General features: G+C 42.1%; 1 protein-coding gene across 2 annotated transcripts in view; it reads right to left on the bottom strand.

Moving 5' to 3' along the window:
* Nucleotides 1-7,012, bottom strand: part of Abcd2 (ATP binding cassette subfamily D member 2) — a 63,591-nt gene extending 56,579 nt beyond the window's left edge. For both annotated transcript variants that reach the window (XM_042677753.1, XM_042677754.1), the window contains exons 1-2: nucleotides 6,074-7,012; nucleotides 3,567-3,747 (exon numbers count right to left, since the gene is read on the bottom strand). In XM_042677753.1, the coding sequence (XP_042533687.1) occupies nucleotides 3,567-3,747; nucleotides 6,074-7,003 (1,111 nt within the window). In that variant the 5' untranslated portion in view covers nucleotides 7,004-7,012. The remainder of the gene's footprint in view (nucleotides 1-3,566; nucleotides 3,748-6,073) is intronic.
* Between the last annotated feature and the right edge of the window lie 14,397 nt (nucleotides 7,013-21,409).

The following is a 21,409-nucleotide window of genomic DNA, read 5'->3' as shown; positions in this document are numbered from 1 at the left end:
CTTGCATGCCTGAGGCCCTGGGTTCGATTCCTCAGCACCACATAAGCAAAAAGAAAAAAAGTCGGAAGTGGCGCTGTGGCTCAAGTGGTAGAGCACTAGCCTTGAGCTGAAGAGCTGAGGGACAGCACCCAGGCCCAGAGTTCAGGCCCCACAACCGGGCCCCCCCCCAAAAATATATATATATATATTGAAGCATATTTTCAAGTAATGTTATATGATTTCATTTTTTCTTTTTTTTTCTTTTTTTTGTCAGTCATGGGGCTTGAACTCTGGGCCAGGATGCTGTCCCTCAGCTCTTCAGCTCAAGGCGAATGCTCTACCACTTGAGCTACAGCACCACTTCTGGTTTTCTGGTGGTTTATTGGAGATAAGAGTCTCACGGACTTTCCTGCCCGGCTGGCTTTGAACCAATATCCTCAGATCTCAGACTCCTGAGTAGCTAGGATTACAGGCGTGAGCCATCAGCGCCTGGCTTCATTTTTTCTTATATACGAATTTTGCATTGCTCTTCTCTGTACATATTTTTTCTTTTGAAGGAAGTTTTAAGAAATACTTTATTTCACTTAACAATTTCAATCTAAACCCTTCCTTTAATATGGTATTTTCAGGATTAGTAGGATTTATTTTTAAATATCTTATTACATCTTGTTAACTAAGCTTGTTAGATTCTCTGCATAGATTGTTTACTTTTTACTAGTCTCTGTGGGGTTAATTTGTCACCATTAATAGATGCATTTTCTCTATTCTGTGTTGAATACTCCAGGGTTTTCTAGTAAGACCAAACACTGCTAACAAAACTACATTATAATCTTGTCTTAGAATTGTCTCCATCATATATGTCTGAAGCTTTATAAAGAATATCAGTGTAAGAAATAACTTTTGAAAGACTATGTTACCAAATATCTTAGTAAAACTAATCTTAGAACCTTAGATTTTTAAGCATCTTTTTTCTCTCGAATACTCTTTTACTTATGAAAGATATGTGTAAAACAGGATTCTTAACAATACCTTTTGTAATAGAACTTTTTGTGTGTGCTAGTACTGGGGCTTAAACCTAAGGCCTTATGCTCTCATTTGACTTTTTCTTACTTAAAGATGGTGTTCGATCACTTGAGCCATATTTCTGCCTCCAGCTGTTTTGGTGGTTCATTAGAGATAAAAGTCTGCACACTTTTCTGTCTGGGCAGGCTTTGAACCACAGTCTTGTAAGATTACAGATGTGGGCCACCAGCATCTGGGAAACTTTTTAAATGGTACTTTTTTCCTCTGGCACAGTTTAAAAACCTAAATACAACAAAATTCACTTCTCCACTTGTCTACGAGCAAATTTAGATGTTTGACATATATGTATATATACATATCTTTCATATATACAGTACTTACGGGAAGAAGGACTGATAAATCCTAATTAACTAAAACAAACACTTTTAGTGGAGCAGTACTCAAATTTGACGTGTTTTTGTAAATCTGGTAAAGTGTTGAAATGTTGTTTTGAAACATTAAAGGATATTATTTCTACTTTTTATTTTTAATTCAGTTTCATCAAATTGGTAATGCTTAATTGTACGTGACAACTAATTAAAATAGTGAGGGTTCTTTCCACTAATCTCCATGTTGTCACTATATATCAGGTACCACATGCTTTTGTACCTTATAGAGTTTTAATTAATATAACTAAGAAGTTCTTAATAGGAAGAGCTGGAGCCAACATCTGAACAGAAATCTCTCATTCACAGCAAAGCCTCTGCTTTTGTCTGGCTCCTTGGTACTAAGGCCAATTTCAGTCAAGTGGTTTTGAATGAGGAGAGGGTGTTTTATTTGGGGAGAAGAGCAGAAAATACTGCTTCTTCAGCCAGGTGCTGGTAGCTCATGCCTATAATCCTTGCTACTCAGGAGGCTGAGATCTGAGGATCACGGTTCAAAGCCAGCCCGATCACTGTTCAAAGCCAGCCCGGGCAGGAAAGTTCGTGAGACTCTTATCTCCAATAAACCGCTAGAAAACCAGAAGTGGTGCTGTGACTCAAGCGGTAGAGTGCTTGCCTTGAGCTGAAGAGCACAAGGACAGCGCCCAAGCCCAGAGTCCAAATCCCACTACCGACAAAAAAAAAGAGAAAATACTGCTTCTTCAAATAGATTAATCCCTTGGTATCCCCAGGGGGGATAGAAAGGGGGACTGGTTCCAAAAATGACTCCTGGGAATACCCAAGTCCACGGGTGCCCAAATCTCTTATATAAAATGCTGCATGAATTATATATAAATTATATCCTCTCATATACTTTAAATCACATCTATATTATTTATAGTATCTAAATATAGGTCGTTGTTATACTGTGTTCTATTTAGCATAATACAAGATTCTTGTAATGCTTATAGGTAAAATTTCTACTTTTTTCTTTTGACAGTGGTGCTAGGATTTTAATTCAAGACTTTGTACTCATGAGGCAAGCACTGTAACACTTGAGCCATCCTCTAGCCTTTTTTGTTTTGGTTATTTTTGAGATAGAGTCTCATTTTCTTGTCTAAGCTGGTCTGGACTATAATCTTCCTACATATGTTTCCTGCCTTCAATGAGACAGGCACACCACTACATCCATCTTTTTTATTTGTTGAGATGGGGTCTTATGAACTTTTTGCCTGAGTTGGTCTTGAAACAGGAACCTCCAGATTTTAGTCTTCAGAGTAGCTAGGATTACAGGTATGAACCGTTGGGTCATGCTATAAATCGAATTTATTTGTTTTTCAAGTATTTTTGATCTCTAGTTGGTTGAATCCTTCGATATAGAGGTCCGACTATAATTCTTCTCCATCCTAACAACCAAGACCACAATTCTCTTCGGAGCATTACATAACGTATTTGCTTTTTTCTCTCTTGCCCTTATATTTCTTAGTTATTACAAAGGATGGAAAATGTTTGTAGAGATTGCTGAGGCATTGATAGGACAGAATTACAGAAGTGCAGCTTGAGAACCTTGATCCAAAAGAATCACAAGTCATGCCACAAAGGAGATTATCTGTGTTATCAGCAAGCAGGAGGGCCTGAATTTCATGGCATTGGCATGCTCTGAAACAATATTCTTGGCTATCTAATATTCCAGCCTACTTTTCATATAACAAATCAGGGAATACTGGGTTAGAGTATTTATATTATTATTAATACATTATGTTATTATTTATATTTACATGACTGGAGTATAAAGAACTAAACATGAGGGAGAACTTGTGTTTTACTTTTTTCTGATGGCATTTGTTTTAAGGTGAAATGCAAACTAAAAAATCATTCTATATTAGAGAATATAATTGAGATTGCTTAAGTCAGACTGCCATCAACATTGCACAGGGATCTCTGAATATTCCAGAATTGCAACAGTCCTTTGAGCCACTTGTTTCTTTTTTTTACACTGCTGGTCTCATTACAGAACACTGTTGTCTGCCATTGTTTCTGACTACTGATAACCACAGAATAATGGCTATATATACAGTTTCACTCACAAAACTAGCAAAACTTGATACCTTCAAGAGAAATAATGTTCACTCTATGTTTAATATTAAGTGTAAGTTTCATTACCACCATCTGCAAAGCCAGTTGCAGTGATAATAGGTATGGCCACCATAATTAGTCCACAGCTGCTCCAAACATACTTCATCAAGAACTGCTCTATCATGATGTACCACAAGCGTTTGGATAAAATCAGGTTCATCTGATCTGCTAAAGCTTTGTAACTTTGCTGGAGTTGCTTCATTTCTACCTATAGAGGGAAAGAGATAAGAATTAATCCAGCATTAGCTGCAAAACAATCCACTGCAACTGAGGATTTTTCTCTAAATGTTCTAGACATATTAAATCATTTTGATTACTGTAGTAAACATTATTGGTGAGTTTTACCAGTAAATGCAGATTACTATTAGAATTAGTCATTGTTTAGTTTGGGTTATATATGTATTATTTTTTAAACATGCTATACAATAATATAATGAAAACATAATGTTAACATAATGAAATATCTACTAGTGAGCAGAGGGTTGGATTCAGTGGTAAAGTGCTTGCCTAGCATGCATAAGGCCCTGGGTTCAATTCTCAACACTACTAGATAGATAGAAAGATAGAAATACCGATAGTTATTTATGTGTGTATAGACACGTGTACATGTATGTGTGTAAATATATATGCAAGTACATATATACACAAGTACGTCTATATACACAAATTATAATTGTTGCTTCAAATTCTCTATGATATTAAGATTAATATTCTCTAAGACCCAAATAAACAGAGTCAAATGTTCTTGAACACTCCAAAAGTATCTAAACACAACCACATAACAAATAGAGTTACACATCTCTTTTGAATTGGCTCAGTGCTCTTTTGTGCAACAAACAGCACACTGTAATTTACATCAAGTTCAATGATTCAAAAACAGTAACAAATCAGCAGTAATTCAACATATGAGGCCAATTTTCAAGCAGGAGTAGAGGTCCTAACATTGAAACTTTTTTCTTCAGGCTGTTTTTTAAACAACTCTGATAACTATTGATACATTAAAAAGTAAGCAATTCTGCCTGATACTTAAAATACTATCTTCAGATCTAAAACACCTTACCATGTCTTTTGTCAAGGCATCTGTATGCAGATTTCAGATGTACCACCTTCAAAATGCCTGACCTACGTAACCTCCATTCTGAGGTTCCTGTCGGGCACTACAGTTTTATGTAATTGTGCTAATTGTTTGGAGGACCTGCTTATTACTTCAAGATCTTCAATACTGAAAAGCAGTATCCTAAAATTCCCCCCCTCCCCCCCCTCCTGCCCAACACACACACTTGCTTCCTCTTTAGTTGCAGCTTTTTTCTCACCGCTGGCAGTATTTAATATCACTTCCTCTTTTTATCATATGTCAAAATTTGGTGCTGAGCAGGAACTAAGAGTAATGGAAATGTCATTCTGTAAAGCCCTCCCCTGCATTTCCTAGAACTTAAAAGGCTCCATTAGGGGCTGGGAAGGTGGCTCAGTGGTTAAAGCGCTTGCCTTGCATGCCTGAGGCCCTGGGTTCGATTCCTCAGCACCACATAAGCAAAAAGAAAAAAGCCAGAAGTGGCGCTGTGGCTCAAGTGGTAGAGCGCTAGCCTTGAGCTGAAGAGCTGAGGGACAGCGCCCAGGCCCAGAGTTCAGGCCCCACGACCGGACCCAAAAAAAAAAAAAAGGCTCCATCACTGGACAGACCTCAGAGTTGTCAAAACTCCTACATGAAAGCATGGCACCCTTTCTCTTCAAAAGCAAAGGAGCAACACCAACCAGGAATAATACCATCCTACGTGTTCCATCCAAGCAAAGGAGTTTACTCTTAGTTTACAAATACATACTTCCTTCACCTTCACTAGAACCGCTTAACCAAGTTAGTATTACAAGTTTGGAGAAAATGCTTTGGAGATAACTTTGCTTCTGTTTGTATAACTGAAATGATGTAGACTTTCCTGTTTAAACTCCATTCTAGTGAAACTTTAGAAAAGTTGGCAGTTTATAATTCTTTAACAGCTTGTGATTTAAAAGGCTAATGAGGTCTGTAGCTTTAACAGAAATTTAAGGATCAAAGGGATCTAAAATTCTAAGGAAGTAGGTCCATTAACAGTGCAACAGAGAGACAAAGGGCCCATGTTTTACCTCTGTGTGGAAAATACAAACATACATGAAAACATAAGACAGGTTTCTATGCATTATCTACACAAATAAATTGACCAGAGGATGTCAAACTAAGGAGAGGAGTCCGATGGTGTAACTCGTCTGAACAAGTAAGTGCTTAACAAAATGAATACCAGGAAGCTGAACTATGTTTTTTTTTTTGTGGGGGGGGGGGGGGGAAGGACAAGAATAGAGGAAGGAAGGGTGAGCAAATACAGTCCTTATATTCAGCATACATTAGGTAAAAGTTGAACCATGTCACTTGAGGGTATGAAATAACAAGAACAGCAGCAAACACACACACACCCCCAACCAATATAACAGATGGTATTAACTGCTTGCACAGGCTGCTTGAACCGTCTCACGTTTCACCCATAACCTTTCAAGCCCTATCTTACCTTATGTCCTCTGTAAAAAGCAATCTCTTCCACGTTGGCTATGATTCTAGAGTGCACATAACGCAAATAGCCTTTCCTGTGCGCCTCTTCTGCCACCAACTTCCCAAATTTGGGGGAGCAGGCTTTCAGCACCTTCGCAGTGGCATACACCACAAGTCCCGCCAGGAGGGTGGGCTCCAAGGGGCTTGCTCCCCTGGACACGGCCGTCTGGATGAGCGTATAGGAGGTGAGGATGACGTCTAAAATCGGTTTGGTCAGATTGGAATACAAGTGGGCCACGGACTGGGAGAACATCATGATATCTTCAGTCAGAGACTGGTCAGGATTGGTGAGCCTCCCATCCATATTGATCACCTTGTAATAGGTCTGATTTGTAAAGTAGGTTTGATAGGCGTGATGGACGAGGCGCGTTCGGAAAGCCAGCGCCAGCTTGCACTCCAGGTACCGTATGGCACTGTTGACGAAGGTGGCAGGAATGGCAATCAGGAGCCACTTGATCAATTGGAAGATGAAAGTCCGGGACTGCTTTTCCACGATGCTCTTCACGATCTTCCCATCCAGCCTGGCCACATAGATGGACAGGAAGGTTCTCGAGATGAGAGCCACCGAGTGGAGGCACAGCCAGCCGGTTTCCGTGCTCACAAGTTTGGGAAAGAGAATCTTCCGAAGTTGCAGCAGCTGCCTGCAGAAATCCGCGTTCAACCCGGGAGCGGGTTTCCCGCACCGGGTCTGGGCGCAATGCGGTCTTCCCCGGCCCTCTCCAGCCGCTCGCTCCCCGCGGCCGGCCGGCTTCTGCTTCAGGCGCTGGCCGACCAGGGGACCGAGGGTCTTGAGCGCGTACGCCGCGGCCAGCAGGCAGGCGGCCCGCCGGGCGGCGCCGGGCCGGGTCCACTTCCCGCGGTGCGCCGCGGCGTGCAGCATGGGCAGCATCGTCCCCCGCGACCCGCACCCGCGGCTGCGATCACAAAGGCTCCGCGGGAACGCCCAGCCCGGGCCTCGGGAGCTCCTCCGGCATCCTACGGAGGCGCAGCCCTCCTCCTCCTCCTCCACCGTGCACGGGCGCGCTCCGCGGTGCGCCGCCGCCGCCGCCGCCGCCGGGGACCGAGAGAGCGAGCGGGGCCGACTCCGCCGCTGCCGCCGCCGCCGCGACTGCGGGGAAGATTCCCCCGGACGCCCAGCCGGCCAGGCCCCGCCCCCTGGACCCTCATTGGCTGCCGGGGCGGGAGGGGCGGGGGAACCTCCGAATCCTCCTGGCCTTTCCCTGCGAACCTCGGAAAGGAGGGGGCGGGGGGGGGGGGGGGGGAGCGAAGCGAAGGACATCCCTACACAGGAGTTGGGGGGAGTTAAAAAGAAAGTCTATTTTGGGAGAGGTCGAATCAGGCCAGCCTCGGGCTGGCCACTGAGCATGCCCAGAGTCACTCAGAAACCCACAGAACTTTGAGACTACACACCCCAAGCAGGGGCTTTACTGAGCTCCGGGGAAAGCGAGCTGGGAGAGGAGGGAGGAGGGACCAAAGACACACCATGTAAAAATCAGTGTGGAGAGAGCGCAGGGAGACAGAGACGAGCTGGCAGGGGCGTGGGAGGAGAGAAAGAATCCAAGATAGAAGACTTGGGAGCCCGGGTCTGGTTGTGCAATTGAGGAAGTTCTCTGTAAATAAACAGGAGGAAAGTCTTCGGTGTTAAGAAAACAAGTAAGAAAATTCTTCGCCGCTCCTCTAGTCCCCACCCACCTCCACCTTTACCTCTGCGCGCCTGCACTTTGCTTGCCCTTTTACAAAAATGGATCTAAGCATCATCTTGGTCTATTTTATCGTAATTAGAAAGGTGATGTGCAGAGGAGCTGTACAGTTACATGAGTTAGGTAATCAGTCCTTATCTTTTTGATCAGTGTCACCTCTTCCCTCCTTTGCTCCCTGCTGACCTCTCCCCCACATGTATAGTTCTTTTTCAACAGAGTGTCTAGTGACTACCACTGCTGCATTTGTCCACCCTTTGTCCCACCATTTCTGGGCTCCCATAAAAACCTTCCAGCTCCCTACCTGTTTTTGTTTTGTTTGCAGAGCATCGAGATAGTAAGCACTTATGTTTTTTTACGCGGGGACTAATGAACCAGACTGGAGTTTGACTTCTACTCTTTTCCTTTGTACATTTACTCCCAGAGGCGTGTAGCACTATAATCAAAATGTAACCATCTGGAAAACCAACTGGATTCCTTTCAAGAATTCCAGTGTCTCCTGGAAGTTTCTGGTTGTGTGTGTGTGTATGTGTGTGTTTAAAATTAGAAGTACTCTAATGGCTACTTCCTATTTTTGTTTTGGCTAGCTGATAAAAATCATGATTATTTATTTATTTTTAAAGTCGCCTCCCTAATGGGACTTCAACTATGCAATAGTTAAGCGAAATTTTGTCACATTTAACATGTGAAGTGCAATTTTTAGGCAAGACTGTGTATTTTTAAATCTGAAAAAAAAAGCATGTTTTTAATCTCTCTCCACTTCCTCCTACAACATATATACAAATTTCTAGTAGGAAATGAGCCAAGTAATGGAATCCATGCTAGGCAATAACTCTACCCCTAAGCTGCAACCCCAGGTCCCGGCACACAGACACATTTACTTCTTGTCCAAGGATTATTTTAGTGCTGAGGTTTTGAAGTTAGGTTGTTATACTTGTTAGTCAGGTCCTTTACCACTTGAGTCTTGTGCACAGCATTTTTGAAGCTGTACTGGCAGAATTGAATGTATGGAACAGACTACATACTACAGACTATCTGACCCTTTACAGAAATTAGCAAGCCTCTGGGCTAGAATATGAAAAGTATTTTTTTGTTTTGTTTAGTTTTGTTTTGCCAGTCCTGAGGCTTGAACTCAGGGCTTGAGTGCTGACCCTGAGTCATTTTGTGCTCAAAGCTAGTGTTCTACCATTTGAGCCACAGCACCATTTCCTGCTTTTTCTGAGTAGTTTATTGGAGAGAAGAGTCTCATGGCATGGACTTTTCTACCCAGGCTGGCTTTCAGCCAGGATCCTCAGATCTCAGCCTCCTTAGTAGCTAGCTAGGATTACAATTGTAAGCCACTGGTAGCCAGCCTTTTGATAGGCGGCCGGTGGGGGAGGGGCAGGCTGTAAAGTGAAAGACTGAAACATAAGCATTACCGTTTCACAAAAACAATTGAAGAAAAAAAACATTTGAATACTTACTTAGGGTTCATTTCCCTAACATCAACTTATCTGACCTTTTCTGCTTGACTCAGACATATACTAGTTATTGCAAATAAGGGAAACCATGGGACCTATGTTTCTTTGGGCCTGGCTTACTTTCTAACACATTTATAAGATTATTTCTTTGTTGTTTGTATGTCCCTCCCCCACGGTATAACCCCTGCTTTCACTGTATTTGATGTCAGTACAATTTGTGGAGGGGAAGGGAAAAAAGAAATCGTTTAAATAGGGATACAGGTGCACCCATTGCAACAATGAGATGTACAAATCATTTTGTCGAAAACGAACTTTACAACTTTGGTGGGGTGGGGGGAGGATGGGAAGGGGAAACAAAGGAGGAGGCTACAATGCTTGATAAGAAATGTACTCATTATCTTGCCCATGTAATTGTAACCCCTCTGTACAGTATTTTCGCAATAAAAAGAAGAAACAATTGAAGAAAAGAACAGGACGCTGGTGGCTCAAACTTGTAATCCTAGATAATCAGAAGGCTAGATATGAGGATCGCTGTTCAAAGCCAGACTGACAAGAAAGTCTGTGAGACTTATTTATTTAGGAAATGAAACCTGGAAGACATACACTTACAGGGTCATTTCTTTCTTTCTTTTTTTATTTTTAAATTTAATTTAATTAATTAATTTATTTATTTTTGCCAGTCGTGGGGTTTGAATTCTGGGCCTGGGCGCTGTCCCTCAGCTCTTCAGCTCAAGGCTAGCACTCTACCACAGCGGTGTGCCACAGCGGCACTTCTGGCTTTTTTCTGCTTATGTGGTGCTGAGGAATCGAACCCAGGGCCTCAAGCATGCAAGGCAAGCGCTCTACCACTGAGCTACCTTCCCAGCCCCTTTCTTTTTTTTTAATGGGGTGGTGGAGGAAAGAAAGACCCTATGGTTGGGACTGTGCTGCTGCTACTGCTGCTGCTCCTCCTTCTCCTGCTTCTTCTTTTGGCAATAGGACAATTTTCTATTCTAGCTTGATGGCCTTTATGAAGTTCTTGGCAGTTCTTTGTATCTAAAGGTATGTTATTTTGTGCAAATGCCTGTATCTGAATTCTTTTATCTAAGGTCATAGATTAATATCTTTTATTTGGTCAATAAATGTGACATACAGGTAATATATTCAAAGATTATATCATAATTCGTGAAAGCTTTAATGAATTAAACAGAATGCAAACAATGGATGGATCTTATTTTTGATACCATCTGTTATGCTTTTTTGGTTGGAGAATTGAGTTCATTAATATTTAGGGTTATTAGAGAGAGAGTGTATAGGGAAAGGTGAGAAGGAGGTATGGCCACAGCAGATGCAGAAGTGACCTCAAACCTGGGTCACAGTCAGGTGATTGAGAGTTACAAGTGATTGACAGTTTTTTCCAAGGATTTCTGATAAGGCAGTGTGCTGCCCTTCCTTAAGTCAGGGAGGGGAAGGGAGCTGTTCTGCCGGGCAAACCAGGACATTGCACTTGCTAGGCAAGCTACATCCCAGCCCTAAAACACGGCTTAGTGTTGGCTGATCTTAACGATTCACTTAGTCATGACTAAAAACTATTCTTACTTCCATAAGTATTAATATAGATACCTGTATCTATAGAGACATGTATTTATATTCTCTATATAGCTATCTATCTGTACTTCTTTATGGGCTCTATATATTCACATAAACCTATATTTATATCTCTGTAGATGTATATAGATACATATTTTTGTTGCCAGTACTGGGCTTGAACTCAGGCCTGGGAACTCGCCCTTAGATTTTTCAAGATGGGCACTCAACCACTTGAGCAACTCCTCTATTTTCAGCATATTGTTGGTTAATTGGAAATAAGACTCTTACTCACTTTTCTGGCCAGGCTGGCTTTGAATTTTCATCCTCAAATCTCAGCCTCCTGAGTAGCTAGGATAACAGGAGTGCGCTACAGGGCCTTGTTTGAATATCAGTACTCTTCTTTTTTTTCTTTTCTTTTTTTTCTTTTTTTGCCAGTCCTGGGGCTTGAATTCTAGGCCTGGGCACTGTCCCTGAGTTCCTTTTGCTCTAGGTTAACACTCTTTTACTTAAGCCAGAGTGCCACTTCTGGCTTTTTCTCTGATTAATTGGAGATAAGAGACTCATGGACTTTCTTGCCTGAGCTGGCTTTAAACCAGGATCCTCAGATTTCAGCCCCCTATGTAGTTAGGATTACAGGCATGAGCCACTGGTGCCTGATGGAATATCAATATTCTTTTTTTTTGGGGGGGGGGCCTGGTTGTGGGGCCTGAACTCTGGGCCTGGGCACTGTCCCTCAGCTCTTCAGCTCAAGGCTAGCGCTCTACCACTTGAGCCACAGCACCACTTTCTGGTTTTTTTCTTTTTGCTTATGTGGTGATGAGGAATCGAACCCAGGGCCTCAGGCATGCAAGGCAAGCGCTCTACCACTGAGCCACCTTCCCAGCCCAATATCAATATTCTTAAGCTTAAAAAAAAATTTAAAAACCCCTCTTTCTTTGCTATATACTCATATTAAATCTGAGAATCTTCATTTGCATTCAGTTCATTAGGTTTGCTAAAACATAGGTGACTAATTCATGCGATTCTCTTTGATAGCTGAGCATATCAGCATCACACTCCACTGTCCTAATCAAGGATTTTCCAAGTCTGCATGTGAAGATCATGGGATCATAGTGGTTATAGTAAAAAATAAAAATAAGTGCTGGGAGTGTGGCTCAGTGGTAGAGTGCTTGTGTAGCATGCATGAAGCCCTGGGTTCAATTCCTCAGTACCACATAAACAGAAAAAGCAGGAAGTGGTGCTGTGGTTCAAGTGGTAGAGTGCTAGCCTTGAGCAAAAGAAGTTCAGGGACAGTGCCCAGGCCCTGAGTTCAAGCCCCAGGACTGGCCAAAAAGAAAAAAAAATCATGCTTTTCAGATCATGCTTTTGGTTTATGCAGAACTATACTACTTTGCATTTGTAAATCGTAATAATCTATGTTGTGTCTCCTGACAGGGACTCACAGAAGGGTTAACTGTAACAGAACAGATGGGGACCAAAGGTAAATCTAACTGGGGGGGGGGGGGAGTGATGGCAGGGTGTTCAGTAAAGCAGAACATGATACACAGAAGGATGCCTAGGTTAGACAGCAGCTGGCATTGGCCACAAGTGACTCCCATCAGTGGCAAACAACTAGAGACAGCCATATGGGGGGGGGGGAGGGGAACTGGGGCGGGCATAAGAAATCTAGACCCAAAGCACTAGAGATGTGAATAGGACAGCAGTCAACTATAGTAAATAGGCCACTTCACCAATTTATGAGACTGGGATGCTTTAATTCAAATTAGCTTTGAATTCCTTGGGGGGAGAAACTTATGAGAAGGAAGAATCAAGTATGAGGAAAGTGATGAAGATTAAAAAACAAAAAATTCAGCCGGCCCTGCTGGCTCACACCTGTAATCTTAATTACTCAGGAGGCTGAGATCTGATGATCATAGTTCAAAGCCCGCATGAACAAGAAAGTCTGTGAGACTCTTATCTCCAATTAACCACCAGAAAACTGGAAGTGGTGCTGTGGCTCAAGTGGTAGAGCACTTGCCCTGAGCTGAAGAGCTGAGGGGCAGCGCCCAGGCCCAGAGTTCAAGCCCCATGACCAACCAAAAAAAACAAAAAAAAATCAGGAGCTGGGAAGGTAGCTCAGTGGGACAGTGCCCAGACCCAGAGTTCAGGCACCATGACCTACAAAAAAAACAAAAACAAAAAAACCCCTCAGCCGTGCACTAGTGGCTCATAACTGTAATCATAGCTACTCAAGAGGCTGAGATCTGAGGACTGCAGTTCAAAGCCAGCACAGGCAGGAAAGTCTGTGAGACTCTGATCTCCAATTAACCACCAGAAAACTGGAAGTGGTGCTGTGGCTCAAGTGGTAGAGTGCTAGCCTTGAGCTGAAGACCTGAGGGACAGCGCCCAGGCCCAGAGTTCAAGCCCAAGGACTCATAAAAAATAAAAAAAATTCAGTTACCAGAATTAAGGTTCAAGGAAGGTTGAAAGACAGAACTGGAGAGTCAATGTTAGATCTATGTTGAGACTTTGGGGTCCTGACCTATTATCATTTAAATGGCACCCCTACCCTTTATTCTTTTCTGTTACCAAGGATCAGGAAATCTTCAACTATGGCTCAAGACTTCAGCTGAGGCCAAGGAAAGATTCTACATAATTGAACAATATGCTCAAAGTAGGAAAGGCTGATACTTAAGTACATTGCTCCTGTCTTGATTCTTTTTTTTTTTTTTGTTGTTGTTGTTCATGGGGCTTGAACTCTGGGCCTGGGCGCTGTCCCTCAGCTCTTCAGCTCAAGGGTAGTACTCTACCACTTGAGCTACAATGCCACTTCCAGTTTTCTGGTGGTTTATTGTAGATCAAAGTCTCACAGACTTTCCTGCCTGGGCTGACTTTGAACTGCAATCCTCAGATTTCAGCCTCCTGAATAGCTAGGATCATAGGCATGAGCCACCGAGCGCAGCCACTCTATGCCAAAGGCTAATTTCCTTGTAAGTGTTGAAAGTGTCAGAAAGTGCATTCTATGTTAGAAATGTAGCCATTTGGTACATAATTAATTAGTCAGCAATGACCACAATTATGACCATGGTATTGTGAGATTATAACAGATCTGAAAATTCCATTTGTCTACTGACATTATGGCCATTGTATTGTCACAGTACTTACTAGTTTGTGATGATGTTGTATATACAAACTTATTGGGGTCTATAATTATGGACAACTATTATCTGTGTAATAATTGATGATAAATTACTATGTTACTGGTTTATGTGTATACTATAATATACATTTTATAATCATTTTTCAGCATACTCATGGTTACAAATTATAGTTTATTATAAAACAGAATGACATATTATGTCAGTAGCAACCTTCTGAATTTCACAGAGTTCATTGCTACATTGAGAGGACACTAGGAGTGACTTACCCATTACAGCTAGGTGCATGCAAGTTTGCTTAATGACTAAATCATCTAAGATAAGTTACTCAGAATATATTCCCATCATTAAATAACATATGGTTGATTGTGTAGGCCTTTTAAGTGAGTAGTTGATATTATTATTACTTCTTTTAAAAAATATTGGCAGTATGCAATTAAAGAATATCAATTTAACTTGAATTCCAAACTGAGAGGGAAAAAATGAAAAAGAAGTCAGTTATCACAATACATGTATTTACTTTAATTTCCCCTCTAAGCTTCTCAACTTTGGGTATGTTTAAATAGGAAAATATTTTAAAAGTTTCTCAAGAGGAGAAAAATAATCTTAGAAAAAGAACTGGAAAAGAATAAATTTAAAAGCAGTTATTCTCAAATCACTCTGCTTTAAAGTATGATGTTCTTTTGTTTTGTGCTGGTGCTTGAACTCAGGACCTGGGTTCTGTCCCTGAGATTTTCATTCAAGGATGGTGCTCTACCATTTGAGCCACATCTCCACTTCCAATATTGTGGTGGTTGATTGGAGATAAGAGTCTCACATTCTTTGCTGCCTGACCTGGATATGAATTGTGATCCTCAGATCTCAATCTCCTGAGTAGCTAGGATTACAGTACCTGGCAACCAGTACCTGGCTAATATGTGATATTCTAATTGTTATCATTACTATATATTTCGGCAGGATTAGCATATATATATATATGTAACCCTTTGTAGGACATTATATGTGTATATATACAAATTATATAAAGAATGAACATTAAAAACATTTTGTAATAGAGAATAACATATTTGCATATAAGCATATAATATAGATTATATATGTGTTGTGTTTAGATTATAAAACACCAGAAAGTAACTTTTTTTTTTGGTTGGTCATGGGGCTTGAACTCTGGGTTTAGGCCCTGTCCCTGTGCTCTTCAGCTCAAGGCGAGCACTCTACCACTTGAGCCACAGTGCCCTTCCAGTTTTCTGGTGGCTTTTTGGAGATAAGGGTCTCACGGATTTTCCTGCCTGGGCTGGCTTTGAACGTGGTCCTCAGATCTCAGCCTCCTGAGTAGCTAGGATTACAGGCGTGAGCCACTGGTGCCCGGCACAGAAAGTAATTTCTATAAACAGATGTTAAGTGTTAAAAATTTGGAATGGATTTCCTTTCCAACAAATGCTAAAAAAAAAAAAATCATCAGTACTGTATTGTTTTCTTGAACTGTTTCCTATCCCAAGAGATTACCTAATTGCTCTAGTGGCGCCAAAATAGCACGGTGTTTGATTCTTATTATCATTCTTGTTAGCCTTTCTCATTGCAAGCACAAGCACACTGAAGATGAGCTTTGGGTTTTTTTTTTTTGTTTTTTTTTTGGGTCTGGTCGTGGGCCTGAACTCTGGGCCTGGGCGCTGTCCCTCAGCTCTTCAGCTCAAGGCTATCGCTCTACCACTTGAGCCACAGCGCCACTTCCGGCTTTTTATTTTTCTGCTTATGTGGTGCTGAGGAATCAAACCCAGGGCCTTATGCATGCAAGGCAAGCGCTCTACCACTGAGCCACCTTCCCAGCCCACTGAAGATTAGCTTTAAGATTAGTATTTCTTCTGTTTCCTTGCTCCTAAGGAAACAGATTTTCCCGTGAAAGAAATCACAGTTAATACTGTGTCTGAAAGTGTCTCATATTTTAATCTTAGACTAATTCACCACTCCCACTGCCTCCCAGTAGTGGAAGAAATAAGTCAGGAAAAGGAGATAATTCCACTTACCTCTCAAGTTCTTGATTCTTCTCCAACAAATTATATCTTTGTGAGCCTTCCGAAAATCCTGGAGCTAATTATTCCTCCCAGTTAATTTAGTCAAGTTTCAGTATGTTGAACGTAGGATGGATGAAGTGGCTTATAATTACAATTCAAGTTACTTTGGTGGTGGAAGCAAAAAGGTAGGGAGACACCTATCTCAATGAGTAAACAGGATGTGGTTACATGTGCCAGTCATCACAGATTATCAGAAAGATCAGTCTGTAGTGGTCCTAGCTGGAACATAAAGTAAGTCAGGTCCATGAGTATAACCCTAGCTACTCAGGAGGTAAGACCTGAAGGATAGAAATTTGAAGCCAGCTGAGTCAGAAAAATGTGCAAGATTCCATCTCCAATAAATCAGACAGCAAAATGATAGACTGGAAGCCAGGTGCTGATGTCTCACTCCTGTAATCCTACTCAGGAGGTTGATCTGAGGGTTGTGGTTTAAAGCCAATCTGGTCAAGAAAGTCTATGTGAAAGACTCATTCCCAATTAACTATTCAAAAGCTGGAAGTGAAGAGGTGGCTCAAGTGGTAGAGTGCCTTGAACAAAAAAGCCACTGGCACAAAAGAAATGCTGGATTAAGAAGCATGGCTCAGGTAGTATTGTACCAGTCGTGAACAAGAAATCTGATAGTACTGAAACACTAAATTCAGGTACCTGAACTGGTGTAAATGCCTGAACACACAAAATAATAATTACAGCAAAAGAGGGCTGAGGTTATGGCTTTGGAGTGCTTACCAAGTGCAATGCCATGAGTTCAAATTCCAATACTAAAACACAAAACAAAACAAAAAAATCATATTTGTACAACTGGAAAGGTATATTGCTCCTGATTTAATTGTGTGGTTTAGTTGCTGAGAAACATCCTCAGGGGAGAGAAGTGGATCAGGTGGCAGACTGCCAGCCAATGATCAAAAACATCAGACACCAACTTCAAGTCCTGGCCTCAGACAAAAAAACAAAACAAAAACGAACCCCCAAAACAAAAACCATCAGCCATTCCCTGCCATAGGCAAATTTCCTTATAAGTGTGAATTCATCAGTTCTAAATCAATTACAGATATATTGTGATCATTTTAAACATCAGAATTTACATTATTAACAAAGATGTGCACTCTGGGGTACAATCTTATTGTTTTATTGTTGATACTAGTTCTCAATGACTTAGAAAATGTATTATTTTGTGAGGTTTACAGGAATCACTCTGGGATAAAAAGTCATGCCAACTTTTTTTTTTTTTGCCAGTCTTGCCTGGTGCTTGAATTCTGGGTCTAAGCACAGTCCCAGAGCTTCTTTTGCTCAAGGCTAGCATTCTACCACTTGAGCCACAGCTCCACTTGTGGCTTTTTTGGTGGTTTAGTAGAGATAGAATCTGATGAACTTTCTAGCCTGGGCTGGCTTTAAACCTCGATCCTCAGATCTCAGCCTCCTAAGTGAATAGGATTACAAGTGTGAGTGCCTGGCTTCGTTTTTTTTTTTTTTGTTTTTTTCTTGGTGACAGTATTAGGGCTTGAACTCAAGGCCTGGGCCCTGTTCCTTGAACTTTTGTGTGTGTGTGTTTGTTGGGGGGGGGGGGGGGTAGTGATACTTGAACTCTGGGCCGGGGTGCTTACCCTGAGCTCTTCAACTCAAGGCTAGTGAGTTACCACTTGAGTCAAAGTGCCACTTTTCTGTGTGGTTTATTGGAGATAAGAGTCTCATAGATTTTCCTGCCTGTGCTGGCTTTGAACTGCAATCCTCAGATCTCAGCATCCTGACTAGGATTACAGGCATGAGCCACTGACACCCGGCTCTTTGAGTTTTTTTTTTACTCAAGGCTAGCATTCTAGCATGAGCCACTCTTCCACTTGTGGCTTTTTGGTGATTACTTGGAAATAAGAGTCTCATAGACTTACTTTCCTTGCCCTGCCTTGCAATCCTCAGATCTCAGCCTCCTGAGTAACTGATTACTGGCCCTGGAGAATAATTATTTTTCACTTTTGTGCATTTATTTTGAATAAGTAGTTGTAAGTCAGTTTGTAAGACACATGCTTTTTGACCATAAGAAAACCAAAATACAGAAATAAGCCATAAAATCCAATTTTTGCTTCAAGGACTTTTTCTGGTAAGTTTACAATGTTAGGACTGTCACAGCTAAAGGAAGATTTTACCTTTTTTTTAAAAAAAAAAAAAAACAACAAAAAACTAGGGTTTAACTTCAAGGCTTCTGGCCCACATTCTACCACTTGAACCACACCTCCTGACCTGCGTTTGCTTGTCATTTTGAGATGAAGTCTTCTCAACTTCTCTGCCCGGGCTGGCTTTGAACTTCTATCTCCCAGGTCTCTGGGTCTCCACCGCACAGCTTCCCCACAGGGCTCCCAGAGGCTCTAGCTAAACGAGGCTGCTGGCCGGAAGCGCACTCCTGGCCGGAAGTGCAGGCCCAACGCTGTCTAGAAGCGGGCCTCAGGACCTGAACCGGAAGGAGTGTCTGCCCGCAGGGAACGACGGGAGGGGAGGTGTCAGGCTTGGCCCAGGCGGAGGTCCTCAGCGCCCCACGGCCCGGTGGTCTGAGTGGCTTCCGTCAGGAAGGTCTGGAGAGATGAACTGGGTCGGGGGCTCCCGGTAAGCGGCCTCTAGAACTTCAGACTGTAGCTCGTGGTTCCTGATGCCGCCATTCCCCGAGGGAAGTCGCGGCCTCCGCGGGGAGGAGTGGGCCTTCCGGTTGTGATTTAGGGAGGAGGAAAACAGTTGATTCCCCAGAAGAGAGATAACTTGGCTTCTGTAAGCCGTTTTTCCTTATGCTTCACCTTTGGGGTCCACTGTGGGCGAGCTTCCAGGTCCCTGCTTTAACGAGGCCTGGAGCGCTGAGCCGGGCCGGCCCATTGCTCCCAGTGCGCCTGCGCCACACTGGAGCCTGGCCTACTGCTTCTAATGCGCCTGCGCACACGAGAGTGGCGAGGCCAGGGCTTGCTGGTATTTGGAAAGTGTCACACGGCAGCCAGCTCCCACGGCATGGTACTTGTGTCATCACGTTTCCACGTTGTCATTTTTTTTAATTATTGTTTTGTGCTGGGTTTGAGGCTTGAACTCAGTTTTTACACTGAAGGCAGAAGGTCCACCACTTGACCCATACCTCCACTTGTACCTTTTTGCTGGTTAGTTGGAGGTAAGAGTCTTCACAGACTTTCTTACCCAGGCTGGCTTCGAACTTTGATCCTCAGATCTCATCCAGGAATCCTGAGTAGGTAAGATTATACATATAAGGCACCAGTGTCCAGCTTATTTATTTATTTTTAGTTTTTTGGTTTTTTTGGTTATGGGGCCTGAACTCTGGGCCTGGGCACTGTCCCTCAGCTCTTCAGCTCAAAGCGAGCGCTCTACCACTTGAGCCACAGCGCCACTTCCTATTTTTTTTTTTAAAGGGAAGTGCAGTTAGTAATTTTATTTGGATAATTTGGAAGATAATTCAGAATTCTGTATTCAAGACTAATTACAAGAAGGGATGGAAGATTGATAGCTTGCTTTCATAAAACCTGCTCGTTGTTGCTCTTGAATTCTATTAGGGTGGAAATCATGTAGGTTTTTAATTTCATTTGATTATTTTTCCTCATTAGGAAAACAAAATCCATTTGAAGAGTTTTTGGTTGAAATACAAAGTTATACATAGGGTTTTTTTGTTTGTTCATTTACTTTTTTTACAACTGTACCCATGACAGTAGTGATGTGGTTAGAATATGAAAATTTAAAGAATTTATATGGCAGTTGCTGGTAACCTTAATTACTCAGGCAGGTGAGATTTAAGTTTGAAGCCATCCCAGGTAGACAAATCCAAGATTATTCAATTAACCAGCAAAATACTCGAAAGTGAAGGTGTAGCTCTAGTGGTATAGCACCAGTTATGAGATCCGGCCCTGTGTTTATGCCCAAGTACCAGAAAACAGAGAATTTATGAGAAATGATTTTTCATGCTCACTGATTGTGTGTGTGTGTGTGTGTGTGTGTGAGAGAGAGAGAGAGTGAGAGAGAGAGAGAGAGAGTGTGTGTGTGTGACTAGGATTCCTACTTGCTAGGTATTCCCTACCTCATGCCTCTCCCCCTCTTTTAGTTGTTTTTTTTTTTTTTTTTTTTTGTCGGTCGTGGGGCTTGAACTCTGGGCCTGGGCGCTGTCCCTCAGCTCTTCAGCTCAAGGCGAGCGCTCTACCACTTGAGCCACAGCGCCACTTCCGGTTTTCTGGTGGTTTATTGGAGATAGGAGTCTCACGGTCTCTCCTGCCCGGGCTGGCTTTGAACCATGATCCTCAGATCTCAGCCTCCTGAGTAGCTAGGATTACAGGCTTGAGCCACCAGAGCCCGGCAGTTGTTTTTTTTTAAAAAAATATAAGGTCTTCAATTTTTTCAATGTTTTGCCCACGGCCCTCTGACTGCAATTCTTCCTCTTATGGCCTTGTACATAGCTGGGATTATAGGTCTGAACCACTACACCTGACTTTTTTGTTGAGGTGTGGGGTCTTTTTTTTTTGCCAGTCCTGGGGTTTGAACTCAGAGCCTGGGTCCTGTCTTTCACTCAAGGCGAGCACTCTACCACTTGAGCCACACTCCACTTCTGCTTTTTTCTGTTATTAATTGGAAATGAGGCTCATAGGTTCCTGCCGGGGCTGATCTCACCCTCCTGAGTAGCTAAGTTTACAGGTATGAGCCACCAGTGCCCAGCTGGTCTTGTTAGTTTTTAGCTTGAGCTGGCTTCAGAGTTCTTCTGATATATACCTTTATAGCAGCTAGGATTATAGGTAAGAGCCACCATGCCTTCACCTTTATTTGATACTAGACAAGTTTTCTAACTATATCTGATGAGTTAGCATGAACATTTCTTCTGTTGAATATATTAGTGTATTTTAGAAATTTGCTGAATTTATTGTGGCTAGTGTTATAACAGCACACTTGAACTTGGGAGAAAAACTAAAATTTAATAAGCATCAGCCATATTTGATCCATGATTATAATATGATGCTTGTCTCTTTGTTTTTGTTTTTGGTGATTTTTTTAAACAGGTACTGGGATATGAACTTAGGGCCTTGCACTTGCTATAAAGCACTCTATCACTTGAGTTATGTTTCAGATAGAGTCTTGAGTTTTATGCCTAGGGCTGGCTGATGATACTATTACTTACCATTTCTTGTATAACTGGGAATGGCAAGAGCATGTCATAAGCTTGTTAGTTGTGATGTTTTCATAACTTTTTGTTAAGGCTGGTATCAACTTGTTATTTTTCCCTAGCTCCTCCTCCCTTGTAGTGGAGATTATCAGTGTGAGTCACTGTGCCAGGCCTGCATTTAACATTCTTTAATGGGAATATTAAATACGATTGTTTGAAATAAATTACAAAGACTTCC

This window comes from Dipodomys spectabilis, unplaced genomic scaffold (genome assembly GCF_019054845.1).
Source record: "Dipodomys spectabilis isolate Male_0828 unplaced genomic scaffold, ASM1905484v1 ptg000039l, whole genome shotgun sequence".
NCBI classification, from domain to species: Eukaryota; Metazoa; Chordata; class Mammalia; order Rodentia; family Heteromyidae; genus Dipodomys; species Dipodomys spectabilis.
Note: the sequence above shows the minus strand (reverse complement) of the source record. Positions and strands in the feature narration are given on the sequence as shown.